Source organism: Cygnus olor, chromosome 2 (genome assembly GCF_009769625.2).
Source record: "Cygnus olor isolate bCygOlo1 chromosome 2, bCygOlo1.pri.v2, whole genome shotgun sequence".
NCBI lineage: Eukaryota > Metazoa > Chordata > Aves > Anseriformes > Anatidae > Cygnus > Cygnus olor.
Window position 1 is genome coordinate 105,512,597 of NC_049170.1, and position 27,621 is coordinate 105,540,217.

General features: G+C 38.2%; 1 protein-coding gene across 5 annotated transcripts in view; it reads right to left on the bottom strand.

Annotated features, from left to right (window-relative positions):
- Positions 1–27,621, bottom strand: part of GNAL (G protein subunit alpha L) — a 197,419-nt gene that overhangs the window by 35,718 nt on the left and 134,080 nt on the right. For all 5 annotated transcript variants that reach the window (XM_040549970.1, XM_040549975.1, XM_040549973.1 and 2 more), the window contains one exon: positions 26,613–26,710. In XM_040549970.1, the coding sequence (XP_040405904.1) occupies positions 26,613–26,710 (98 nt within the window). The remainder of the gene's footprint in view (positions 1–26,612; positions 26,711–27,621) is intronic.

Below are 27,621 nucleotides of genomic sequence, written 5' to 3' on the forward strand. Positions count from 1 at the left end.
TTCCCCTGCAGTATTTGAGATTACAAAGATTATGAATACTGGAATTAGGTGGCAGGATCTCTGTGCAAGGGAACGGTCAGACCAGAAGTAGCTGACATTCAGGCTGTGCAAAGGACCACTGGAGTGCATGCAGGGGTTGACAGGCAGCGGGTAGCACGGATTTCTTAAACAAACCCCCCTGGCTCAGGAGAAAAAATACAGGAGCACAGGGAGGTAACAAGAAGGACTCGCTGCACCTGAAGAATCCCTTTGTGCCAATAGTGACATAACTGGCATCGATGTTTGCATTTGTCTTCATGTGCCTGTTGTGTATTAATCTCACCTAAACCTTTTTTGCACAGGCTGCTGTCACACGGATACTGCATTATTCAGGTTTCTCAGGCTGAAATCCTTTTTCCTAGGTCACCTTTTTCACAGCTATTTACATTTACTGTAAGCAGCAAACAGTGTCCCAATCCCCAAGATCCCAAAAGAGAAACCCCAACAAACCCCACTGTATTAAAATACATGCACTTGTGGGACTGACAGAGGACCTAAACAGATGGTTTTCAGGGAGAAGGAAAGCGTGATTTTTTTTCGCTTTCAATTGCAATCTAAGTTTTTGACACCTTTTTTATGTTCATAAAGGCTGCTTCTCACTGCTTGAGTAACAATAAACTGATCTTACTGACTGCTGCGAGCTCTCTGGTCATGGACTTTGCAAGTGATTTTAAGACAGTCTTACTGCTGAGTCAAAATAGATTTGTGCCTTCAAAAGCATGCAGACACATGGAAACCAAAGCAAACGTAAATGAAAGTTAATGTTTGAAAGGCTCAGTGAGTATTTACTTAGGTTAATGTATAATTGCTGAGGACAGGTGTATTACATGCAAAAACTCCATAAAATAATAAAAAATTAATTATGAAGGGAAAACTTCACAGTTGAACATGTGAATCCAATTCAAGTGTACGAATAAAGTATTAGCCCATTCTACTCTCCTCCTTGCTGAAAAGCAGCCTCTCACATGCTGCAAAGCAGTGCTTCCGCGGCAAGGACATCCCCTACGCAGTGGCTATGCAGGCAGCTGCATCTGCTTTTGCTATGCATGTGTGTCTTGCGACAACAACTACACTTGACAGAATATTCAGCCAAAAAATAGATTTCTAAATAAAATGCCTCTTGGTAAGGGCTGGATCAAGCAAGACAATGGGACACCAGGAAACGCAGAATTATTATTATGCTCGCATGTTTTCAAAATAGGAAAATCTCCTAAGAAACCCAGTCCCTAAGTTAGTGCATTTGCTTCTAGCGTGAGGCTTTGATTTGGGTTTTTTAGGTACCTGAAGCTTGTTTTCTGCCAGCGCCCTTGTTTTGTTTACAGCACATTGCTGGGATACTCCCTTTGATTCAGCCTGACACACGTGACGCTCCGCCAGCTTCTGTTCTGCAGTGCTGCTGCTGCACTAAAAATAGCTTCCGCTTGCTTTGGCTCCACATCTAATTTATGGAAACTCACAGAAAAGAAGGCCCCTGTTAGTGGGTGAGCGACGTACGATTTTGCAGCTTGGGCTGTTCATCTCACCGAGTGGCGTGAAACGCGCCGCGGAGAAGCTAAATTCGAGCCTGCAGTTGATGCCAGTTAGGGGGAAAACAAGATAACGCTTAATATGGCTCGCTTATTTTTTAAGGTGGTTTATTGCTACCTTACCTGAAAACGCAGAACAGTGAGACTAGCTTTTGTAAAAATGCTTAGAATTTAGAATGGAAATTAATGAAGGGCTACCAGTGCCCATGCCTCTTCAGGGAAAACGCTGTAAATATTTTCTTAATTAGTTTGCAAATTACAGTAAAATTACAACCCTTCTGTTTGTTTTTACAGCTTTTATGTGTTCTATACAAACCTCACTGTGTCACAAAAAGCATGATTTATGTATGTCCGTCAAGAAATGCTGATGTTACAAACTTTGACACAAAACCTACCTCTGTGCTAAACAATATTTACATGCATATCCCAACTCAAACCTGACTTATACCTTTCTCTGAAAAAAATTAAAGCTTATTTTAAAATTCAAACACCAAAGTAAGTTCAAGTAAGGGGTTATTTTTCTTTCTACAAAAGCAGTTTATTTTTCTCAGCTGGAATTTTTCAGGTAGTCCTTTTTAACACCACGTCTAAGAGAGTCACGAGCTGCTCTGGAGCTAGTTTCAGGAGAAAAATGAATCAGAAGCAGGGATTGCCTAAGTCTGGTATTAATGCACTATTTTTTAATGGTTAAATGCGGACATAGGAACACTGAAGTGACGGATAAAATTCCCAAACTGAAAAAGGCGGCCTGTTTTTCTTTAAAACTTTTTAGAGTGAGTAGTGAAGACGATAAGGAAATTGGGATTCAGATTTTATTTCAGATAGGAACTTTTAAGTTCAGGAAATTTAGATGGCGATCAGCAGCTTAAGCAGAGAGAGATTTCAAGGCTTTAATCTTGTAAAAAACAGCAAATAAACTGACCGGCTTTGTCCAGAAAGGCTCCCTGCACAAATTTAGCAGTCTGTTTGCAAGCTATCAATTTAAGGATTGGTATCTGAACTGTTATCCAAGTAGGGACATTACTTAGCAACTACCATGGCTTAAAAGGAATTTTCATAAGTCTCATGAGACGTTATGATTTATTGACCAAAAAACTCAAACAAAATCCCAAAACCAGTTCAGACTGGCTGCAGTTAGCTTCTTACAAGTTACAGGATTAAGTAATGGTCACAGTGAGTCTATACCAACTTATTTACGCAGAAAGTGCTCTGGCGCATTAATGTTAAAAGGTCTTTAATTGAACAGAGAATCGTTAACTTGAAGACATCTTTTAGACAAAACTCTTTTTTTACATCCCACCAAGGGGGAAAAACACTAACAGAAACCCGTCACATGCACGCACATTCAGAAAAAGGATATCGCCTAAGCAAGAAAAGGAAAAACAGAAGCTCTGGAGCAGTATCTGTAAGCAACCGTGTGTGATAGAGAGGGAGAGGAAGCGAGTGAGGTAATGGTATGATTTAATGCTAGCAGGAGCGTCATTTGCTTTTTTACCCCAATTCTTTTATTTTTAAAGAGTTCAAATCAGAGCTTTGAAAGCCTCTTTTTGTATCTGGAGCATATAAACACGAAATGCTGTTTACATTCTTGATTATAAACACATATTGAAAATCCCTGGTCCACCTCCAAAAGCAGATCGCTTTGACAGCATTCGGATCAATGTTTACAGCCCGGCACTTGTTGCTTTCCTAGCCTCGGCTCCGGGCCTCCATCCTTGCAGCCTCGTGTCTCCCAGCCTTGCACCCTCATTGCTACAAAGCGAAATGGGGCTACGGTGCGGTGCTGAGCTTCGGGGAGGCAGGAGAGCGGAGGCAGCCATCCCTTTAACCGCACTGCACGCTGCTCCCCTCATCTCTCCTATCAGCGCTAGGATAGCAGCATGCGAACACAAAGCTTGGCCCTGCCTTAATATAATTCAGAACGTTACATAAGTGCTTGATAAACAGAGCAGGCAGCTAGCAATGAGATAACCTAGCAATGTGTATATTCAGCTGACTTCTTATTTAGATTCCCAGCTAGTAAGCTGTGACTGTGATAAAGGCAAAGAAAATGGCTGTAAATACCAATCTCTAAAGGCATTCTTGCTTTTTTTAGGGCACCTCAGTTTTTAACACCGTATGCAGGATAAACGTGTCAAAATTTTACGTATGGCCAGATTACATTTTTGATTTCCTTTTTCCTTCCCTGCTTCTGAAGAGCGAAATGGTTTGTAATACAGGAAGCATTTCAAAATCATTTTCCTACCTACCAATAGCTACAAAGGGTAGGCTGCATCTTTAACCGGCACCCTTAGAAATGTACTACAAGCTACCCGATGCTTGCAGCATTTCTCAACTTTACAATGTTAATTCTAGACAATGATTGGGACGGAAGCTGCCAGACACATTATTCTAAATGTTCCCCTTAGCGTACTGTTCAAAACGCATGTGCAATGTCATAAAAGATCCTGGAAAATAAATCACAATCTCCAATGTATACCTTTCCTGGCCAGGAGAAGAAAAACGTTTAAAACAGCATTAATCGTATCTGTTGCCTTATTACTGAGCCAGGCAATGGAAATAAAAGCATGAAAGCAAACTGACAGCTTCACACTGATAAGCAATTACTGAAGACAGTGTATTTCTAGACAAGTAAAAACCTTCTTTTAAAAAAGTTTTAAAATACCTAAAAATAAAAGCATGCTGCTCTGGATCAGCAGCTAGAAAAGCCGAGAAAAGGAAAGACAGAACGCATGGAAAGCGGTGATAAAAATAAAATAAAACAAAATGAAACAAACCAAGAACCCCAAACGAAGGTTTAAACTTAAGCTGCCGTTCCAGAAACCTTGTCGAAGCTGTACCGAAAATACACACCAAAATGCCCACTGCTGCTATCTGAAGCTCCCTTCTGCTGGGCCCTCTTCCTTTAGAGCAAACAAAGTAGTACTAATAGCTAGCTTTCCTCCAACTTCCCCTATGAACAAGATCCGCTGGTGGATTTAAGCGGTCAACCGCTGCCACCAATTCTACTAACTTCCACGTTTCTCTAATCCTATTCATTGTCTTGTGCTATTATATTTCTAAGTGGTTTAACAGCTCATGCCAGTATTTTTCATAACTCCTTGGAGGGGCGGCTGTTACTTCTCACCCATTGCCATCTCAGTTCATACACAAGGCATGAAGAGGAAGAGAAAACAATCCTGATCTTTCATATTCGATACGTCTAGGCTCGTACTTTCTCATATATTACAGCCTTTTTAGGACCACAATTTTTGGCTGCCCTACACAAAAAGAAAGGGAGCATTCTCCCAGCTGCCGTGTGAAGTAGTGTTTCCCAGAAGAAAAGTTTTCAGTTATTTTTTTTTTCTAGGAAAGAATTCTGTATTTTTATGCATGTTCTTAACTGATGGAAGGAAGTTGCTTGCTGTGAGATTTAGCTTGTAGCTGCAAAATAGGCCCTGTGGCCATCTGGACATGTGCTGCAGAGTTGAGGCCGACGAAGCAAAGGGATACAGAGATGTATTCAACCACCCTTCTCCTTCTGGGGCTAGCGAAAGGCTTTATCTACTGCAATTCCATGCCTTGGGCTCAAGTGTGGGGAGAAACAGAGACCAAAATCTACCTACATGTGAAACTTTAAAGGTCTGCCACAGGTCATCCCACCACCTGCACCAGAATGGGTGGGGAAGGGGTTTGGGAAGTGATTTGAAATTTGACTGGTTTTGGCCTTCCTCAACCCAGAAAAGGTTATTTTTTACTGTAATTTGGGGCTGATCTTTGCACTGATAAGCAATTATTGAACAAAAACATTGTATACTTGTGAATTACGCAGATGTTGGTCTGTGCAACTCTGCCATGTGCAATCAGTAATTCCTGTAAAGAGCTGCTGTATAATTCAAGTATATGACTGTTTTTGCTATACTTCTTGGCCCTCAGAATTTATTCTAGAAGAGGTACCCTTGAATTTGCAGAAATTAGTCAATTTTGGAGGACTAGCTGCGACACGCACAGATCAGCCAGTAGATGGGCAGTGTCTCTAGTATCAGCTGGAAAATCCACAGCAAAAATAGCAAGGCCGGTTGTAAAGCTGGTGACAAGTCTGGAAGCTGTCCACATGCAAACCTTAAATGCAGACATGATCTACATTGGGACTCCTCACTGCGTGACAAAGAAAAAAAGTATAAGCCTCACCAGTGGAAAATAAGTTTATGTTAAGAGTTGTTATCATTATTTACTGCTTACTTTCCCAGTTCTAGTGTATCACAAATAAAATATGTAGATCTTTTCCTAGCAGGTTTCAACTACCAACAAAAGCAACTGAAAGAAAATAATTATTTTAAGAGGATGAAATATTGTATGGCAGTGAAGCCCTATGCTATTTGTATTCTTACCCCTTAATGGATTCCTCTATAAAAATCAAAGCTACTCAAAAGAAGTTTTTAAAAGGTCAGCTCAAACAAGGGGCCTAATAAAAAAAATGTAAAGAAGACTGAGCCAGCTTAAGGAAACGATATTTCTGAACTAAAAAGCACAGAAAATCATTTGTGCTTTAGTGATAGGCTTTCTAACGCTTATGAAAAGGCTCTTTTCTTTCTGCAAGTCCTCTCTTTCTTCTCCTCTAACTCCAAGGAGATTTTTTTGTACCATCTGCAGTAGATGGTGCAAACAGCTGGACGTGAGAGCACAGCTGCTCTGGCTGCGTGAAGCAAGGACACATGATGGCTGCATCGCTGTAAAGAATACAAGAAGTTGTTTCCACCACAGCTTGTGGGTGGGGGAGATCACCGAGTATGATTTTCTAAGGCCTTGTCAGCACTAGAAAGACCCTCTCTGGAAAAGTGTTTTAGGAAGAGACCTTGTACCAATATAGCCATATTTGATAAAGGGGGTGACTCTTTTCACAATCCTTTTCCACTATAACATTTCAGAAAAGGGCAAGCCCTTCTGTAAAGCACAGTCCATCGGGGTCTATTGCTTAGCAAGCCTAAAATGGACAGATGGCAGATGAAATTGTAGTATCGTTTAATCAACAGGATACCGAACAGCATATATAATCTTAGCAGTCAGTCCTACAAAAGGACACTCAGTTCAAACACCTACGACCTGCACTCTATGTATTAAAACAAGAGACGCCTTCCTGCATCTATTCTAAATGCAATGACCGCAGATTATACAGTGTTGTTCGTTTTGAGGGGCAAATTACTGGATCTAACAATTCAGAGCTCTGAATGGTCACTTTCTCTCCAGGCTTGCTGGATCACTGGAAATCCATGGCAAACAGCCACAAGACTAACTCTTCTAAGAGATGCAGTGGCTATACCGTTTTACCACCTTCCCTGATACTTCTGAAATAGGGCTTTAACTAGCTAACGGGTAGCCTTTGGAAGACAATATTCGTCACTCAGTTAAGCACACACGGGTGCATTCCTATCATCTAGCTTGGCTCCTTTCAAGCATCCTTCATGAAGACATCTGTCTACTGAGGGGAGCAAAGATTCCTAACTGTGGCTGTATTATGTTGATTTTACATAGTCTACAGCAAGTAAGTCTCGAGGTCATTATTGGAAAATATCTACATAATATCTACATTGTCCCTGACAGTCCTATAAAGCATTTACGTTGGTCATAGACTCACCAAGTTTAAAAGCTCTTTGGTGTACAGGTTTCATGAGGAACTACTTGGATTTTGTCTACACTTGAAACACAGTAAAAACACACTGAACACAATTTTACTGGCAGTATAGACAGGGAAAGTGGTAGTTAATGACATTTGAATCACTCACGTTTTACACTGGCTCTTATGCACTTTAAAGACAAAGCTGTTGGCTGACCATTTTCCAAAGTGGTGGATTTTCCCAGTGTGGACAAAGAGTTGAGCTAGTTAGGAAAAAACATTCCTAAATAATATCTGATTTTTCCCCCTCTTGTTCGGGGGATCTTGCAACAGCCTATGCATCGTAGATTACGTTGTCTATCATGAGTCCTATCATGAATGCCAGCGTAAGTACTTTTTCTAAAAACTTGAAAACATTTGCAGTGTTAAAATAAAAACTCATTTAAAGTACACTGTGGAACTACAAGATTCTGGCCATATTTACTTATGCTAAATCTGATTATTATGAGTTCTCCCAAACGTATAATTTGATCTCATCTATAGCTGCATGAGCAGAGTTCATTTGATGTGCTGTACAAAGAGAATTGAGAAGGACCAGACCTGTACCTGTACCACACCAAACACTTTCCAGGAAGTAATGAAGCTGTCCTGATACTTTCTAGACAGAATAATGATGTCTTTGGCAAAGAGCAGCACTAACAATTATTTCACAGCGATTGGAAAGACAAGCCAATACTTATGACTGCATTGTACCGAAAAAAACCTATGACTCCTGCAGAACAACCTTTAATGTCAAACATCGGAACAGGTTTTACAAGGTCTTAAGGAAGGCACTACACCTTTTCTCACAGATGGGTAAACTGAAACACAGGGATAAACTACCCCAAGGCCAAAACAGATAATGCATTCTCCAGAGTAAAGCTATGACTCTAAGCACTTTTTTCCTGATGAAGTTTGCCCTTTTGCTTCCTCTGTGTAAATAAAGAAGACAAAAGTCAGAAGAAACTGAAATAATGCATAACAGACCAAAAACCAGCATGATACATGATTACAGCCTGCTGTAAGCAGCTCAGAAATTGAAGAGAATGCAAACAATAGCACATGTTCTATGATTTGGACATGGAGAATTCCCTGGACTCCTATTCATATGAGCAAGCTATTGAGAAACACTGACATTTGGGCAATAAAAATAATAATAATAAAAAAAAAACACCACCAAGAGAACATTGATTTCCCAATACAACTGCCATTGTAGTTGTCCTAGCTGTAAACTGATTCCTCGCCCCACTCCTCTGCTGATTTGTCACAGCATCTTCAACTGGTGCTGACAACAAGCCATTCAGATCTCTGTGCATTGTACTGCAGGTTCAGACTGATCCTTAGAAATGCATCTAACTCTAGCTCGAACTAACAAGATAAAGACAAAGCAACATGCCACGATTTCCAAAAGAGAGGGAACGGGATTGAAAAAAGAAAAAAAAAAGAAAAAAAAAGAAAAAAAAAAGAGGAGGAATGCTTTGAATTTAGTCCCACTCTTCAAACAGGACTGGATATTACAAATAAGATAGCCAAAGGATCCCCAAACCTGTATAACTGTACTAAATGGGTTTACCACCAAGTCTGCTGTAAAACTGACGGTCAAATAAGATTAGCAAAAAAAGCAGCTTCTATACTGTTTTATCTTAACACAATCAGACAATTTACACTGTCAGAGCAAAAACCAGCCTTGAGTTTTCTGAACAGAATACAATGCAACATAAGCACGGTCATTCCAAGAAACCCAAACCAATTTACCTCTAATTTAATCTTGCACAAAGACAGAAAGTCATGCAGTGACCTGCAAGGATTTTTTTGTTGTTGTTCTTGAAACGAAGGGACACTGCTGCTTAAGATATTCTAGGAATATGCATAATACTAGACTGGCACACTTAGTTTCAAAGTCTGCATAATGTCTCTGGCATTATCTGACTCCAGTATGAAGCTGCAGATTTGGCTTTATACCACAGCTCAGCACACTCCTCTGGAAACCACCACCCGAAATAACCTGTGGAATATTTATGAAGTAGAGTCGAAACAGTGCTTCAGGGAGGCATCAGTGCAGGGGAAGTGGCATAGGGGACTGGAAGGCAAAATGAGGGATGAAAAGGCAGATTGGCATTTAGTGCAGCAGCGAGGTAGGGAGGAGGAAGGAAAGCAGCTTATTTCCAGAGCCCCCTTACCTTCCCAAGTTAGTAGCAGATCTGGAAGACATGACTCGGGGGAGAAATCTTCCGAACTACCTGCACATATGTAATAAATACACTCTTCCTCATACAACTGCATACATGTAAAAATGTTATTTTCAGTGCAGGAAATTGCAACTGGGAGGTCGCTTGTTGCTCAGAGCACTGAAGAAGATGGAGATGAGTAAGGTACTGAATGGGTACCTGCAACATTTAATCCAGAGGAGCAATGCTTTGACAAACTTCTTGAATTTAAACGTGTGAGCAGCTACAGGGCTTGCATGCAAAAGCCAACTGGGGGTCCCATCACGGAACAAAGAAGGCAGTGGAAGAGCTGGGGATAAGAGGAAGCAACTCTTCTCCACGGCCAGCCACCCCCATCATGCCACACACAATCCACTGTCACATTCCCTGTTGCTCAAAATCTTCCACTGTCAATGCTGAGCATTTTTGTTGCTGTTATTGTTCTTAGCCTGAGGGTTAATATAATTCCATATATTTTCTTTCCTTCACAGTCCTTATTGGTCTCGAGCACATAGCAAACAGATGATTTATTTCAATGCCCTCTTTGCTTTCACTTTGGGAAGCAACTAGGATTTGATTATTTCACCTTTTAGTGACAGAGGAACAAATAAGGACTCCTCAAATTCCTCAGAAAAAAAGCTAAAGTACTTAATCCAGCTGGCTACTATAGGATTTGAGAATTTCAGCTGAGGACATACAACTGGAGAAGAAACGATCCTTTCGATTGAAAAGGTAGCTACGTACAGAAAAAAGAGCATTTCACACTTAAATAAATATTTAAAGGTATTACGGTTCTAGGAAGTTTCTTTACTGAAACCAGGCTCTACTTGTTACTGTATTTCTCCAAGGTTGTCATCAACCTCTGAGAAAAAGTGATATTACCTAATTACTTTTAAACTATACAACAATAGAAGCAGAAATGCATATAAAAAGTAATATTCAAATTGTGAATAGCTTGAATATTTATGCACACTATGCGACGTTTGGGAATTTCCAGCATACTTCAGTGCGGGTTCCTGATGAGTTCTTTTCACTTGAGAATCACAGTGCAAGAATCAATTTAGTAAAAAAATGAAAACTGTTCTGAATGAAACGGTGATTTCTCCCCTTTCTTCTCCTGTTGGTATGTTTTGTCTGATAACATCAGAATGAGCACGTATTGCTTACCTTACAAGTGAGGTGGCATCATAAAGATCTTGGGGTCTTCTCTGCCACTAGGTTATGAACTGTTGTGTGGAAAACAATCTGCAGCATATGCTGAGAGTACCAAGATGCACTGCACTGAATCCTCTCAGGGATATGGTTAAGGGTTTGCAAATGCTCACAACACTCACAACGGTTTTCAGCTGCCATTATTTCCCTACTGGATTTATGGCTGACTCCTAGTAGGAAGCAGAATCATTTCAAAATGCATGGAATACTGACTGTATCGCTGAATTTGTTCTAAAATGAAAATAAGTCTTTTTTTTTTTTCCCCTTCTTTTTCCTTTTGATTTTTTTTCCTGCCTTTCTATACTTGTTTTTGTGGTTCCTCTGGAAACAGTGCTCTCTCTGTCATGCAAGCCTATATCTAGCACTTATTGAGCAAATCGCCACATATGACACTATTCCTTCATCACAAGGTATGGAGAAGCAGCCACATATCTGGATAAAGCAGAATTACCACAGTATGAATTACGTAAAAAGCAGACTTCAATTAGGACACTTCTAGAGAAAAAAAAAAAACACGTATTATGAACAGTAGAAAAATATAATTGAATTAGACAATATAAAGGTAATTTCACGTTTAGATCTGATGGGTCAGATAATGGTCTGTTCGCTAACAGGATACAGTAGGAAAATAGAGATAAGAACTTCCTTCAGTATGTAAATGCAAAGACTTCAGTTGATTGAAAAATGCTACAGTGCTTTCTAGTCTTTACAGATACATGACAGTTTTTGAATAAACACCCCTGTATTCTGCCTCTGGAAATTACATTAAATAGTAAAGCATAAAATCATTTTAAAAAGTCAAAGGAAGCTTGGGAATAAATAGTAGGTAAAACGAGCCAACTTTACGTATCCAAGTAGACAGGTGAACCTCACTGTTGACCAAGCGGACACATTACCTATCTATCTCAAGAGCACAGAGATCCATGTCATGGCAAATGACCAATCTGCCAAGAATAAAACAACGAACAAACAAATGAGGTAAAGCAAAGAAATGGATCTGCAGATACTATTAGCAAGTGGAGAGAAGAAAGGGAAATACAAATGTCGGCAAACAAAAAGAGATCCGGTTGTAATTCAAATCAAGACCACAAGTAAGTCAGCGATCTGTGCGCTGGAACAGAGCAAAAGGGCAATGCAAATGCAATCCTACGCATGCAGGATTTTGCTCAGAAGACTTTCAGCCAGTGCTGCAATAACTGTTGCATACGGGTAACGTGATACTGTAGTCCTTTATACACTGCAGAATATAAGTAGGTTTTATGTTGAAATCTCTCCAAAGCAGTGTGACAACAAGACATGCCTCTGTCTCTAGTTTGAGAGAGAAAACGGAGAAACATTGGTAATTTGTAATTTGCAAGGGGCTGCAGAAAGCAAGCACGTCTTCTGAAGGCCTAGTCTCTTTCCCAGGTTTTCAGGGACTTCTGACAAGGTACAGAAAGATACAAAGTGTTCTTGCCCATTTTTTTGAGGTGGGCTTATGTCTCAAGACAAAGAGGACAGTAACACACCTGTTAGAAGAACCTCTCCCCAGTACTCTGAGGTCCCCAAAGTAAGACGACTACAGTCAGTCTGATGAAAGGCAGAATAAAAGTGAGACCTTCCACTGGGAAAGTCTTTTCTGTTTTTCCTCCAGAAAGAAGTTTAGTTGTGCTTCTCGCAGCTACTGCAGAAGATAACCATCTTCTGGAACAGCGAGGCCAGATGAGATGAAACAAGTCTTGCTTGGGGAGAAAAACACTTGTTTTAAACTCATCACATGCTCTGAAGGGTTCAGAAGATTAAATACTTTGGAATGGCCTTTCAGTTATTCCCTTTCTAAAATTCACAGAATGTCTTCAGAATGTTAATATTTTTTCTGAATACTCTTTATTTGTCATTAAATGCATTTCCTTCTATATTTCAGTTTTCATGGTCTCCTTTAAGTCAATGATAACTTCACAATAACAATGCTAACCTCACTTACTCTGTGTTTTAGCCAGGCTTACAAGCTGCTCAGAATGCAGCAGTGTATTTACTCATGTTTCTGAACATTTATCTGCATTGTGTTCTTCATACGATGTGGAAACAGATCTATCTAGCAAAGTTTTCTTTAGTTGTTTTCAGGATTTTAGGTATTTTTGTTTGTTTGTTTGTTTTCCATGTCCATTCTGTTCATTTCCATCAGGACATAGCTTAAAAAGCCTGTCACAGTGCAATCTCCTACGTTTAGAATTATGTCTTCATAGAACAGACGTAAGAGACTACTAGCAAGGTCCAATGCTTTAAGACTCTTCAATCCTGCCTAAAAATACTTAGTGCTTTATTATTTTTACCTTACTTGGGAACCCTCTATTTATTATCTTCACCCACCTACAATCTTTTCTTCTTCTTTTCCACACTCTAAATTGGTATGACTTGTTTACAACTTATGTAAGAACATTCCTAAAATCAGTTTTAATCATCATATAATCATTCTTTCAACATATTGTATATTATGATGAGCTCCCTGCCAAAGGTACAGTATTTATAAATATGCTATCAATTTCTCTGAATAAGCTTTAATAGAGGTCTCACCCTTGCCAGTTTTTCATAAGGTAATTTGACGATGATTACTTTTAAAGTACTATCAGGTCAAAAACCTCAACTGTTGACTGTGTTGTTTGGAACTCATGGAATTGACGTGCACTCTGCATTCCCTCTGCACCACAATCTCTTCCCTCTCACCTTGCAGTGACAATCCTACAAACATCAGCTGCCTACCAACTAGAGAGCATGAGGTGAGGTGAGCAACCAGTGCATAATGCAAGTTAAAGCAGGGAAAAAAACAAAAACAAAAGACCTCCATGCATGTCTTAACAGAAAATGAAACTGGAGAAAAAACTAGTGACTACATTTGTCTTCCTCCCCTTTTTTTTTAACAGCAGTAACAATGCTGATATAGAGAGCTATAGTTTACTGTGATTGCTTCATAACCAGGCTTGCCAATTTCGTACAATGTAGTAAATGTTTGTTAACTGGCATCTGTTTCTTTATACAAAAGCTTTTCAAAACAGAATCCAATATGTTAGTGGAGAAAATCTAGTATATGGTAAATTTATCAAAAAAAAAGTTTCTAAGATCCTTACAATGTGAGGCAACATGCCAACAAACTCAATGAAGACAGAAGTTATACTGGATAAAGACGTCCCTTTACTACCACAGCTTGCTTCTGTATTCCCTAAATAGAACAAACCCTAGTGGTTACAGCACTCTTTCCTCACTCTGACACTCTGCTGCTCATTAACAACCTATTTTTTGATAATTTGATATAGTAGTGTAAGCAACTGCAAGTCTGACATAGCTGTGCCAGTATGTAAGTCCAAGAAATTACAGCCATGCTGATCATTACATTTCTTCACAAAGTGTTTGGAAATAGATGATGTATCTGTATCATCACGCTTGCAGAATGCTAATGTCCAGAATGCAGATTTTCCCAACTCCAAACACTTTCTTTTATACCAGAGGAAAGGTATGGAAGCCTTCTTTTATACAGCCAAAAAAAAAAAAAAAAAAAAAGGAAGGAGCTGAAGGCAGCGAGTCAAGAAATGTATTAAATGTGTCAGCAATCTTCAGTTAGAAAAATGTACTAAAACGTTATCTGGATATTCAGTACAATTCATTTCTGTGATAAAATATTTGAAAAATAAAAATATATCCCTCAAGCTCCCTGGCAATGTTCATGAAAGGAGACTAAATCTGAAAACCCTTCTCAGAAAACCAAGACAACTGATTTCAAGATTCATCTTTTCATGTTTGGCAGTGAAGTATGGTAACTGCTTAAGATCATCTTTTTCGATTACAAATTGAGGAATTTTCAAGGGAGCAAAATAAAGAAAACAGTAATTTTTGAACTAGTTCTAGAACAAATTAACATTTAAAAATTTTGTTCTGGAAGACAATTATTTGGTCAATTACACAGGAAGTCTACTGACAGATATTACACATATTTTCTTCTCCACTGCTTAATTTATGCTCAAATAAAACTTTGTGTAAAAACCCACCATTATAACAAACATTTCTAATTAAATCAGAAAGAATACTTCTACAATAGACACAATTGAAATGGCTTCTCTTAAGTCAAATAAACTTTTTCAAAAATCTGGCAGTATCATTATTGTTTTGTATTAAAAAGGAACAAAATTAGATTTAACTTAATTACAAGAAGTAAAAAGACACTGTTAAACTGCTTAGTCTCCCAGTCTGACTTACCTTAAAATTGGGATTACAACCAAACTGATAAATACGAAGACTCCATCTTCGTTTAGTCTGAGGTGTAAAATTTCTTTTTTAAGCACAGGGGCTTAGCCTCTACATTTTTCCAACACAGTATAAACTTAATTGTATTTTCTTATTTCTTAACTTCTGCATTCCACCATTTTTCTTTTTTCAAATCTGTTGGTGTAGCACTAATTTAGAAAAACACCACCACCCAAACCCTGGCTTCTTGTAGATCCTAACATAAACAAGGCTGGGCACATATGTAAGTGCAGAGGAGCCCATGTACGCAGAGTCTGGTCAGTGAATATTTCCTCATGGAAGAAAAATGACTTTTGGTCTTTCATTATCTTGTGTTGTGAAATTGTCTACTTGTAAAAAGAAAAGCTGACCATCTCTAAGCGAAAAAATGTATGTAAAGCTTCAGTAAAGTCACACCCCAATTATAAGTAAGTTGACAGCATCACATATTACCTGGCATTAAATTTTGCTCTTGCTTATTTTTTAAATATTCAACTTACAGGTGTTATAGTTATTATACAGTTATTGTATTACATAATATTATGTAAACAAATGTTTCGCAGTAGGTTAGGTTTAAGGCAACAGAACAAAAACCACACTTATCTTTGGAGCACAGTGAAAAAAAAAATCCCACAGAAAAATTTAAAATGCATTTGTGTTACATAATGATAAGCTTATTAATAGGCTAAAGTATTCTTTAACCAGCTGATCTTTTCCATCGAGAAGATGCACACATTCAACAATGAATTGTACACGAACAGATCGAATTAAATTCCCTATTGATTGACAGAAACTGGAGAAGTGGAACAAATATGTGACTCTAAATGTTCTCTGCAATATAATAAAGCTGGCTGTGGTCATACTTTACTCTTTCTCCCATGCATACATTGGAACAGTCCTAAACCAAGAAAAGCATATAAATAACACTACAGCTGACAGAATGACCTACAACTTCCTTCTGAAATGTACTCATAAATCCTGCATGCAGATTCTAGACAACCAACAGTTGCAGTTTTATTTCATTCGAAGAAGTTTTGTGACACTGACACCAAGCAGTTACTCACAATAAAGGCTTCTAGAGCTAAGCTGTATCAGCATGATTACTCTAAGAGTTTTACTCTCTCCTTGGTTCAGTACCAGGGAAATGTCCAGTTTTAAAGCTTCTCTCTACTGGTAGTTACCTGTACTCTAGCTAGACATCAGCTTTCAAGGTTACTTTCAAAGGCCTGCTTTTTAACAACCAAATTATTTCACACTGTTATATTTGAAAAGTACTTCATATTATTTATAATACACAAAATTCAAACTAAACAGCCCTTAATGAAACCAATTCCATGAAGTCCCTTCTCGTCACTCAACATCCCAGATGCTGGCCACTTTCACCGGTCACACACAGGCCCACTGTGCCAGCTCACTGACTCAAATCCTGTACCTGCATCTCTTTGCTTCTTGTCCTCTAAGAGATCCTCTTTGCTGTGATAGAAAGTACACACAGCCCCCTTAACAACACATACAGCAGAAGGCTCTTTCTTTGGGTTAAGGGACATCAACACTTGGAGAGCATGCACACTGAGGCTGATGCTAACTGTGTTGACTCTTCAGCGGGTTTTGCTCGGGCTCTGAAAGTGCTTGAAGTCTGTATTGTAAATGCATATAAGCCTCTGAAAGTCTGCAGTTTAACTCTGCAGAAGGAATATGGAAAAACATATCTCCAAGTTAAATACAGGATACTAACACAGAAAAGTAAATGCAGTTGAGCTCAGCTGACAGATCTCTGCAATCCTCTATTTTGCTTAGTGGATTTTATTTCCAAATGAAGTTGAGTTGCTCTGTCAGAGAAATATGTTCCACACCTACTATAACAATGTGTGTGCAAAGAGTCTGGAAAAAAAATAAGAATCATAGAATCATGGAATCAGCATTCATCTGGCTTTCAGGAAAAAAAGAAAAATATTGTTGACCGGAGAGGAAAGAACTCTTTCCTCGGTAGAATAAAAGACAGCTTTGCTGTAATTTTGAAAAGAAAGTAGGAATGTTTAATAAAACATCTTAAAAAATGAAAACAAAAACAGATACTTTCATGTGTTTGTCAAAACTCTGCTTGGCCTTTAGACTCCAAAAGTCGATGCTCATCAATACTTACTGACTGCTTTCTCTGAGGGTTGTAGCTGATTCTTACTACAATGACTGCTTTGGCAAAAATGTATCAGAGAGGAGTTAACACAGAATCACAGAATCATCTAGGTTGGAAGAGACCTCCATCTAGTCCAACCTCTGACCTAACACTACGAAGTCCTCCACTAAACCGTATCACTAAGCTCTACATCTAAACGTCTCTTAAAGACCTCCGGGGATGGTGACTCAACCACTTCCCTGGGCAGCCCATTCCAATGCCTAACAACCCTTTCGGTAAATAATTTTTTCCTAATATCCAACCTAAACCTCCCCTTGCGCAACCATTCACTTCTTGTCTGGAAAAACAAGGCAAGAAGACCTGACTTATTTCATAAATGTTAAAATGCAGAGGAAGAAGGAAAACCTTAATACTGCTGCATTTAAAGTTACGTATGTTGTCATAGTGGGTAACAGAAAACTTTCTGATATTCTGTATGGCAAAGGAAATCCATATCAGAAGAATTTTTTTTTGCTAGTTCTTGTGAAACCAATCACTTCTATACTTCTATGATGACCAGACATGAAATAACCCTAAATTCTAATATGGACATTTTATTTATCTGTAAAAGGAGTTTTTTTTTTTTTTTTTTAAGAAGTACAACTATATTACTACTTCAAATTAAGGTTAAGGTTAAGGAATATTTTATGTTTTTCTGCCTTACCATTTCAAACTTTCTGCCTATTCTAACACTGCAGAAAACATTGTCATGCATGCAGAAGCACGTGGGAAAATGTACAGTTTAGTTTAATGTTTGACCATCCCATCTCGGGCTGCTTAAATGCTTCTTCAATGATAAGTAGCTAATAGGAAAAATAATTTTTCGTATTAATATTTAGAAGATGGAGAAGGTCCCGTGTATATAGCCTATTTTCTCTCATTTTTTAATTGAGAGATATCGTTGCTTTTTATCCTAGAAATCACTTGTTAATTCAGGTGGCTAAAAGAGGTGGGTGCATGCCCATATGCCATACTATTGGGGAACGGTATTTTCATACTGCTACTTCCTGCAAACTGGGAATACAAAGGTATTTTGGCAGTTTCTACAACAGCTTCTTCTTCCACATTTTTGTACTTCTAAATAATAGTATTATATGATCATGGTCACATTTTTATTAATAAAATTAGAAAGAATTGGTTAAGTCTGATGGTATTTTTTCAGGAGTGAGGGTAAAAAGGGGAACGACAACAAAAATTCACAACAGATGAAATGGTTATTTCAGAAAATTCCCAGTGTGTATTTTAAGAAACCACAATTCTGCCTCTCAAGAGTGTGGTCTGATAGTTAGTAAACAGTGAAAAATGTAAGCCTAACACACACCAGAATGACTTTTGTCCTATCTGGCAAATAGCTCTTTTAGAAGGCTCATCAGTAAGGCTAAAATAATTACTCTATAATTATAACCTCTCTCATTTTTTCTATGTCTGGTTAGAGTTTATAGTTTAAATCAGGTAAGTGGAGAAAACCTGCTCATCAGTTAACCAAAGACAATTTGCTTCTAACTTATATACTGAATTCTGTATGGTTTGAAAGTGATGCTGTATAAAGAAAAAGGAAGAAACTCTATCCTCATAGTGAGCTGTCTATAAACAGAAGTGAACTTTAAATGGAAGAAAATTATTAGTCTAGTTTACACGTATCACAATCAAAATTTCAGTAACACGAGGAATGAAACATTTACCATTGATTAATACTTTTCATCTTTAAGTAAAAAACATTAAGTTCTATACTTAATAAATCATTACCAAGGTTAAAAAGAATCACTAGTTTAAAAAATATATCTAGCTTATAACCAGTGTGTCTACCTTAATCTATACAAAGACCTGCGTTTACTTATTATTTCATTATGATGAAGGAAATTTATTAAAGATAAAAAGCAAAGATGAAAGGGGGTTCTGAGTTGTTTCACACCTTCTGGTTCTGACCTGCCAATTAAAAGCATGCTTCAAATATGAATCTGAAGCTACACTCACACTCTATTACATTTGAAAATAAATGTTACAACTGTGCTTAAAGCACTTCAAAAAGATTTCAGCCATGTTTCTTTGATTGGTATGCAAGGCGACTTCTCTCCTCCTGCGTAATCCTTCAGCTACTCCTTCCCACTCTCCCTCTGCTCTCTTCCTTTCCACAACAAAAACACGGTTTCAGCAGCCATATTTCATCGGTCCACTTCCCTTTCAATACGCCTTCTCACTTTCTCAAGACACGCATGAAGAAGCACCAAGGTGTCTTGAAAGTAGGCAGCTATCAGAAAGCACAACAAGAGCTCTGCAAACCCCAGGCTGTGTATTTCAAGCTCCAGGATGGATGTGAGCACTCCCTCGCAGGAGCGCTTCTGTTTCCCACGTGCAGTCAGCATGGTCCGAACAAGAGCAAAGCATGGCAGCAGGACTCGTAACATGCAGGCGGTGCATGTCGGAGCAACAGGGCATCCAAACACAGAGATGGCAGGGGAAAGGAAATCATTTTGGATTTTGTTTCAAATGGTGTCACAACACACAGATACCATACTGCTCTTTCAGGGACAAAAATGAAAGACTTAAGCTCCTTAACATCTCTTCCTTAGATGGTGCAGGTACTCTGATCATTGATTGTTGCTACTTGTCAGTGCAGAAATAGATTGCTGATTGATAATGATTTCTCAGATAATACAACCATGTAAATTTGAAACCACCAGTTGCTTATTCAGCAGTAACTGCATTTACATTTTCTGTTGCAGCTTTGTCATGCGGCATGCAAGCACACCAGGTCAGACTCGTTTGGTCTCATGCTGGCTGTCTTCCCAGAGAAAGTTAGTGATGAGGAAATTTTCTAGGTCCCCTCAGTGGTCCCTTCCCCTTTCCAGGAATCCCCAGTGGCAGGGAAGATGCCACAGGGAATGAGCCACAGAGGATGTACAGATGGGATCATTTTCAAGCAACGTGTTCACTACGGTATCACAACCACCTTTTCCTTCTTCATGTACAGTTTTGATTCCGGTGGTTCATAAGCAGTTACCATCACAAATGGGAGATGCTTGGTAGGTGGCTGGACATCTTTTTGTATGTTCAAAGACTGCAACTGCATGGGTTTAGGAACAGAGATGCAAAAGGCCACTGCTCTTAACACTATAAAAGGCACATGTAATTTTGCCTGTAACACTGTGGGTTACCAACGGATTTGCAGTGATAATGCATTTCAGTACTTCAACAGGCTGCAACACTTCTTCTAAGCATACATATAATTCCTTAAAAAGTAATTTTTCCTACCAGAATTCCCTCCTCAGCTTTGGAAGTCTCAATTTTTTTAAAGGTGTCTTTCTGTGACCTCTACTGTCTGCATTACTCCTACAGCACAGTACTATGAAGAAACCTGGGACAAGCCATAAAGTATACAAATTCAACTGAAGGCACTCAGTTCCATTATCTACTTTGTCAAAGACATATGATATGAGATATGTCAAAAATCTTTGATGGGCTGCAACAATCAGTCACTAACTGATACAGCCAATTACCATTGACAGTTTTATGTAAAATATTAAGTAGTTTGTAGAATTTTTTAGCAAAATTTCAATTCAGATCTCAAGGGTGCCCATGACACTATTTTTCCTCATGTTTCAATGATCTTGAATTAGAACTGAACAGTGTATGACGATGGGGAGGCACGGGAACAAATACATAAAGGAGGGCATAATCCCTAGATTTAATCCTGTATACAGTGAAGATTATAAAACAAACAAAAATGCTGAGATGATGGAAAGCATCTCCTTCCTATACTCTAATGATAAGGAGAAATGAAAGAAAAGAAGCAGTTCTGCTATTTAACTACCAAAGCTGAGGCCTCCCACATTGTCAGAAGAGAGAAGCTGCTTGCTGCCGTACAGACACTGGTAGTTATTACTGTATACAGAACTTTCAAAGGAGACAGAATTAGTAATTAATAAAGACCTTGGTCTTGAAAAGGTTAATATTGAGGACAACAGCAGTGTTATGGGTGGATCAGGATCATTGGAAACTGGTTTTGGGAAGGCACCACAGGAAGGACTTAGCTGCCACTGAGTCAACACAGCCTGTTTGTGACCTCTCCGTGTGAGAGCTTTAGCAGAATCCAATTTGGAGTATGAAGCTGCCAATTCTAGGAAAATCCCTAGAAGTAGTATTAAACAGCAAATCCCAAAGCCACACTAAGTGAAGGTATGAGAATTACACTAATGCATATATTTATTTACAGGCATGAATGCAGCCTGTGTACGTACCAACACAAGACTGAAGTGATACGCTAGACAAAAGACACAGATAATGACAACGAAGGCTTTTTGACCTCATACTGCAAGAGGGAATTGAGGAGTGATTATGTCCATACTAATGATTAAGCCTTATATCTAGGAGAGAACACAGTAACCTAGAAATATAACTTGGTTTCAAGAGAGACTGAAAACAAAAGAAAAAGTTTTCACACTTCAGGAGATGATGGACAACAACTTAAAAAACTTTTTTTAATTACTTCACCTAATACCAGGATAGATGCCTCATAGGTTGGCTGAAACCAACCTCAAAGGCTGAAACCCTTCTCAGACAGAATAACTGCAAAGAAAGAGAACTTGAGATGTGTCCTTTGCACGTATATTAGCTCAAATATAAAATCAATTTTCTTTGGCCAAGTCCATATCCCTTGTGTTTGCTTTTCTGAGAACTTGCATAATCAAGTTTTATTAGCACAAATGTTGGTACAGAGACCAGTTTAGGCCTTCACACTTGAGTGTATCAGGAGCGGCGTTTTTTATCAGGAAAAGAAGATTGGTAGTCAAATGGGGATAAACTATTGGCTGAGGGCACTGTTCCCTTAAGCCCTTGGTTTAGTTCCTCAGAAGAGGAACACAGCGAGCAAAGTACAACCTTTCCAGCTAGGGCCACCCACACGCGTGCGTACACACACACACACACACAGCTATTTTGTGTGAATGCAATGAGACAAAATAAAACTCTCGAAGCTTCCAGTAAACCTTAAAGTAGTAGTTTTTTTTTTTCCTGAAAAGACGCCTTGAGCAAACTGTGTGTGACCTAGAAAAAGAATTAGATTTTCTGCTTTTGCGTTTTTTTCTCCCTAATTCTTCTCTTCTGATCTACAAACCACTCTCTCTCCCTGATACCGCCTAAGTGCTGTAGTATCCCCACACCTCATGTCTCATCACTGCAACCCGTTTTACCCAGTCAGCTGAGCAAACTGACATGTGAGCAACCAAAACTAAGATAACTCAACTCTTACTTTATCAAGACAACACATGTATGTCACCAGACCGTCCCCGATATTCCCCAATGCTGACTGACAATCTGCAGAATTCTTCAACTTCACTGCTGTCATTGTGCACATGTATCAATTTCCAAGCAAAATGTAACTGCAAGAGCTTTTCTGGGATTGCTAAAGAAGCCACCAATTAGTGCATAGTATGGTTGGCAGTGAAGAAAAGGGACTTTGAATGCAGAAAACTAGCATTAGAATGAAGTCAACCCACTTACATGCATATTACCAAACAGGAAGTAACAACCTGTAACTCTACCTCATGGTATGTTATTGTAAAACAAAATTTTATACTTCTTCATTGCCACAGACATTAATTTTCTTAAAAGATGCAAGCATATTTATGAAGACACATAACCAACTCATCAAATCTTTGTCTTTTCTTAAATGAAGGTCACCATAACTGGATCTTTGTTTTTGTTGAGCTCTTCTATATTCAAGGCAGTTTGCTGGCAGTTCCCTTCCATGGATACAATAAAATTTGACAGTAAGCAACAAGTATGAAGAAAATAAAATATTTTAAAAAAAGGAGTTGTATTCATCTTACAGAAAACTATTTAGCTTTTAGGAAACCGATCCAGAATGACAAGAAATTTTTAATGAAGGTATTTTGGTCTACAATTTATACGCTAGACAGTTCAATGCTAAAACAGCACTAAAGCACAATCTGAGAGTCCCTTATAGAGCTAGAACTTGCTGAATATAAAGTATGTGAATATAGACATAATCTCAGCAGTTTAAAGTAGCTTAAAGATAACCAAAGTAACCAAAAATAATATCATCATAAGCAAAACCAACCTGCTGAAATCTAGGTAAGCTGAATGGTGGTACAATGAAATGAAATCAACTTTTAAAATTAAATATGATTTTTGAAATTAAACTTGAAACTTAGCTTCAAAGAAACACTAAATCAGAAGACAGGATAATAACAATAACCTGCCAGTTTTATGATACTATTCTCTAAGAAATATATGACGGTCATTAAGGAAAAAAAAGTTTGATAACAGATATTCTCCACCCCCACAAGAATTACGTAAATATGTTCGTAGTTAGTGATGAAGAACAATTCAGATTGTTGGTTATGATACATCTACCCTTGTCAGACCATAATGTCTGACCTCCTGTTCAGTCACAGTTTCACATTTGCTACAAATACCACACTGTGTATTAGCATGACACTAAGAAGGGCAGATGTATGCAGCACTCACATCAGAATATTAAAATGGCCCGACAAACAGGCCCTGATTCTCACTTCCATGGAGGATCGGTATCCTGGCAATTTAAAAAGGCATTAAAGATAAAAGAAAAGCAACTTTCAGGCCCAATATAAATAAAGAATTTGCCTTTGTGTCTTCCTACTACCTCTCTTTCCAGAAAAATATTTTTCCCAGAGTAATAAAGAAAATTAAGTTAAGTTTTAAAAACAGAGAAGCTAAGTATTGTAGCCAAATTAAACTCTTTTAAAATACACTGTATTGGTAACTCATTTAAGATTCAGGAAGTTGGGTTGCTGAGTTTATAATATACTAATAACGCTTTTCAGTATTTTAAGTCAGCAATACAACTTGTAATCCAACGATATTTTTAATGCAAGTTGGGAGTTTTCTTGTTTTGCTTTTTTTTAAGCAGAGAAATTAGTAGTGGCCTACTGATAACGTTCTTCCTGCGCTAACAGGTATAAGATTGGGGTTTAGCTGACGGCCTGAGATGCTTTGTCCCAAAGCCTGTGCAATGAAAACAATGTAGATATTTAAAAATCTCACAGCAAGCATGTGTATCAGCATTATGCTCCTTCCCCTTTTTTCTTCACCCATTAAAGATGACCACGGACAGGTTCTAAAAGAAATGTCATCCACACCTACTGAACCAGAAGGACAGCATCTTCACTGTCAGTATTCTCCACATGTATTCTCACATAAGTGTTCTCACGTAAGAAAACATCTGTGCTTGTGAGTATTGTATTTCTAACCCAGTCTCAATTGCTTCAGCTACAAGGCTGACCTCACCTCAGCACTCTGAATAACATCTAATGTTAACACAGAGGTGTTCTTGGTAAAGCAACTACTGCTGTGCAATACATAAACACAAGCATGCAGCAAATATACAACCGCTTGAAAATCTCATTTTCACTGACTCTCTTAGTACCATTTTAATTTTCAAGGAATGATGGAGGGGCAGATAAAAGTTAGGTGCATCTTTTGTATCTTCTTTCTGTTAAGATTACACTTCATTGTATTAACGTCAACACCTGTGAAGAAAAGGCTGTTTGATCAGATCAACGACACAAGTATTCCTGAGTTTCAAGTCCCCATACCAAGACTGAACACTTGAAAACGTGGGTAAGTTGCTTAACTATTACATTTTCAGGTAGATCACAAAATATAAAGCACACGTGTTTAAAAGATATTTAAGTATTAAACACTATTTCATAAACTGTCTTGAAGGTGGAGGATTATGCAAGTGTTGTAGTAAGTACAATAGTGAATGACCTCGGCAACAGAAAAAGAAAGCCAGTTAGAAGAGATGGAGAAAATATACAGAAAAAATAACAATAATCTTCTTTCAAGCTTTTACGAAAAAAAGTAGTGGGATTTAATTTTATGTTTCAGAAGAGTGGACTTCATTCAAGATCCACATTTTTCCCAATGTTTGTTTTATTTTTGGACGTACCATGAAACAGCCTTCTCATTGAAATCTGTAGTTAGGCACCATTTTTTAAGGGAAAATACAGTGCCATTAATACTATAATCCAGTGTCTTTGCTGGGTCCTTTAAAATACGCTTTTTCCAGAGCAGGACTGGGAGATACATGTCTTTACTGATCATTACAGTAAGCTTTGTATTCAGTAAGCTTTGTATTCATTTACTTTAAATACATGTTATTATTCTATTTTACTGGTCTGAGGTCTTATTCGAGTGTATTAATAGATACAGTAGAACAGTCAACTTCTCAGGAAGCATAGCTCAGATCTGTACCACGATGGTAGCAGTGGGCAAGGGTGGAGGGGAGACCCACCAACCACAATTTAGGACAACTTTTTTTTTTTGTATTATACAGAACTACTGCCTGTCCAGACTGTTGCAAGGCAAATGCTTGAGCTTTGGTAAGCTCAATCCATTGAGGTCAAATGAGTTATTTCCTACACATATGCAATTTTCCCTCGCTTCCATGTGCTGATGAATCATTATTGGATCCTTCTCTTTCCCCAAAATAGTCTGGAATAAGGGAAAAGAAAATACAACCCACAGCACCGAAATTCCCCATTGTGGCAGAAGCACACAATTCCTTTAGCTACACAGCCCATTTTCTCTGCTTGAGCCTAGGCACTGGGAGCAGAGAGGACGGAAAAACAAAACACTGAGTGCTACAACAGACTTGTGGTATTGTTGCTGACCACACTGCCAATTAGACAAATCATAACACACTGGAGTGTGTTCTCTGAAAACCCTAAATCACATAGCAACTGTAAGAGTACACATTTTCGCAATAGCAGTTCACATGAAATATGTATTTTTGGTCAAAGTCTAATTCAGAGCTGGGTTATTACTAAGGACAGCGGAGTTTTGTAGCCCTGGCACGTTAATGTAGTACTTCCTGATTAATCTATTTTCATCAATGTACTACGTATTTATGATCTGCACCTTCACAATCTACTGCATATCTCTTTTCCAAACATTCCCAATCAGACAAACCTGTTCAAGGATTACTACTGTTATGGACACATGTACTGCTTGACTTGATTTATATGAAAGAGAGAATAACAAACATATTACTATCTTGAACGAAATACTGCTTATCATTTTCTCCCAGAGAATATACTAGAGACATAATAGTAAAGCAGGTATGCATTCTGTTAGGTAAAAATCTCAGAGGCTTTAGTGAAATATGAAAAAACAGGTATTTCAGCACTGAGTCATACACTTTAAAACAGAGCATTTTCCTTAGATTGGTTCTAACTTTTTAAAACTTAATAGTTTCAACTGAAATTATTCTGTGTAGATATTTTTCAAATGGAATACAGATACTTATTTAATTTGATTTTTCCTTTCATATTAGCCTTTATTAGCTGTTAAGTATCTAAAGCAGAATATTTAGTTGTGTAATAAAGGCAGACTATGATAAAGCCATCAATTACTTTTGCTATACATGCTCAGGCTACACAGAGAAAAAAAGATGTTAATTGCTGCATTGCCAAACACCCAGATCTTAAAAGAATATAAATATATTTCAAAACTTTTTAGAAATGATTACATTCTTGGCTATTAATTCCATAGAAAGAAACACTTACTACTGTGCACAGTCAATCAGTTGATATTCGTTTGACCTCTCGAAGCATGCCTTCACACCTTCATCATCCCAGAGCTTTTTTGCATGTTCAAAGAATTCCTGGAAATTGGAAATACAACAAATAAGAGAACATTTCTCAATCTTTTGAACCCCCAGCCTAGATTTTTTGCTCCTTTGCCCAACCCTTCTGCTTTGAAATTTTGTGGAATGAGAAATTACACCTTTAAAGAAGAAAAGGAAAAAAAAACAAACACATTTATTAGCAAAAATATAGTAAAATATACTCTACATATGGTTGCTGGCAATTTCCAGTACATGCTATGTAATCAAGACTGTCTTCAAAATTCAGAGCAGTCCATATGTAAAACTTACTGTAAGTACGAACGTTACCTAGAAGCATGCCCACTTATTTTTTAACTGAATTTATGTTTCTGTCATGGAAAGGGCATGAAAGCGATACAAAAAGCTGCTCAGCTTATAATTGCTAGCTTCTCAGAGAAAGACCAGTCTGTAACTTTAAAAAGATTGTGTAACTTTTCCTGAAAAACACAACTCTCCGCTGTTCAGTATTTTCTCATGCAACATAATTTAATTGCAAGAATTTCAGAGCCTTTGCTCAACACCGCTTCCTCCGAGCAGCCGCCTGGCACAACACGCTTTTCCTAGCTATCCCAAGCAACCCAGCCCAGAACTATGTGCCAGCCAGCTTATTTCAGAATTACTTGAAAGAGGAATCACAGCCCTTCTGAGTGATGGGGAGGCTGTAGCTCAGCTGTATGAAGCCTGCAGGCGCACAACGGTGGGTCGGACTCTGCCCGACAGCTCCGGCCATAGGGCCATATGCACTCCAGCTCTTTTTAAAGCTGGGAGTCTGTTTTATGCTAAATTGTTGCTGGAAAGCCAAACCATAACCGAGTTTTTCCAACCAGATCTTTCCCAAATTGAACAAAGAATGGTTAGACAAATGAAAGAATCTGCAATTTCCGTAATTATATGGCTGAGTCTTTCTT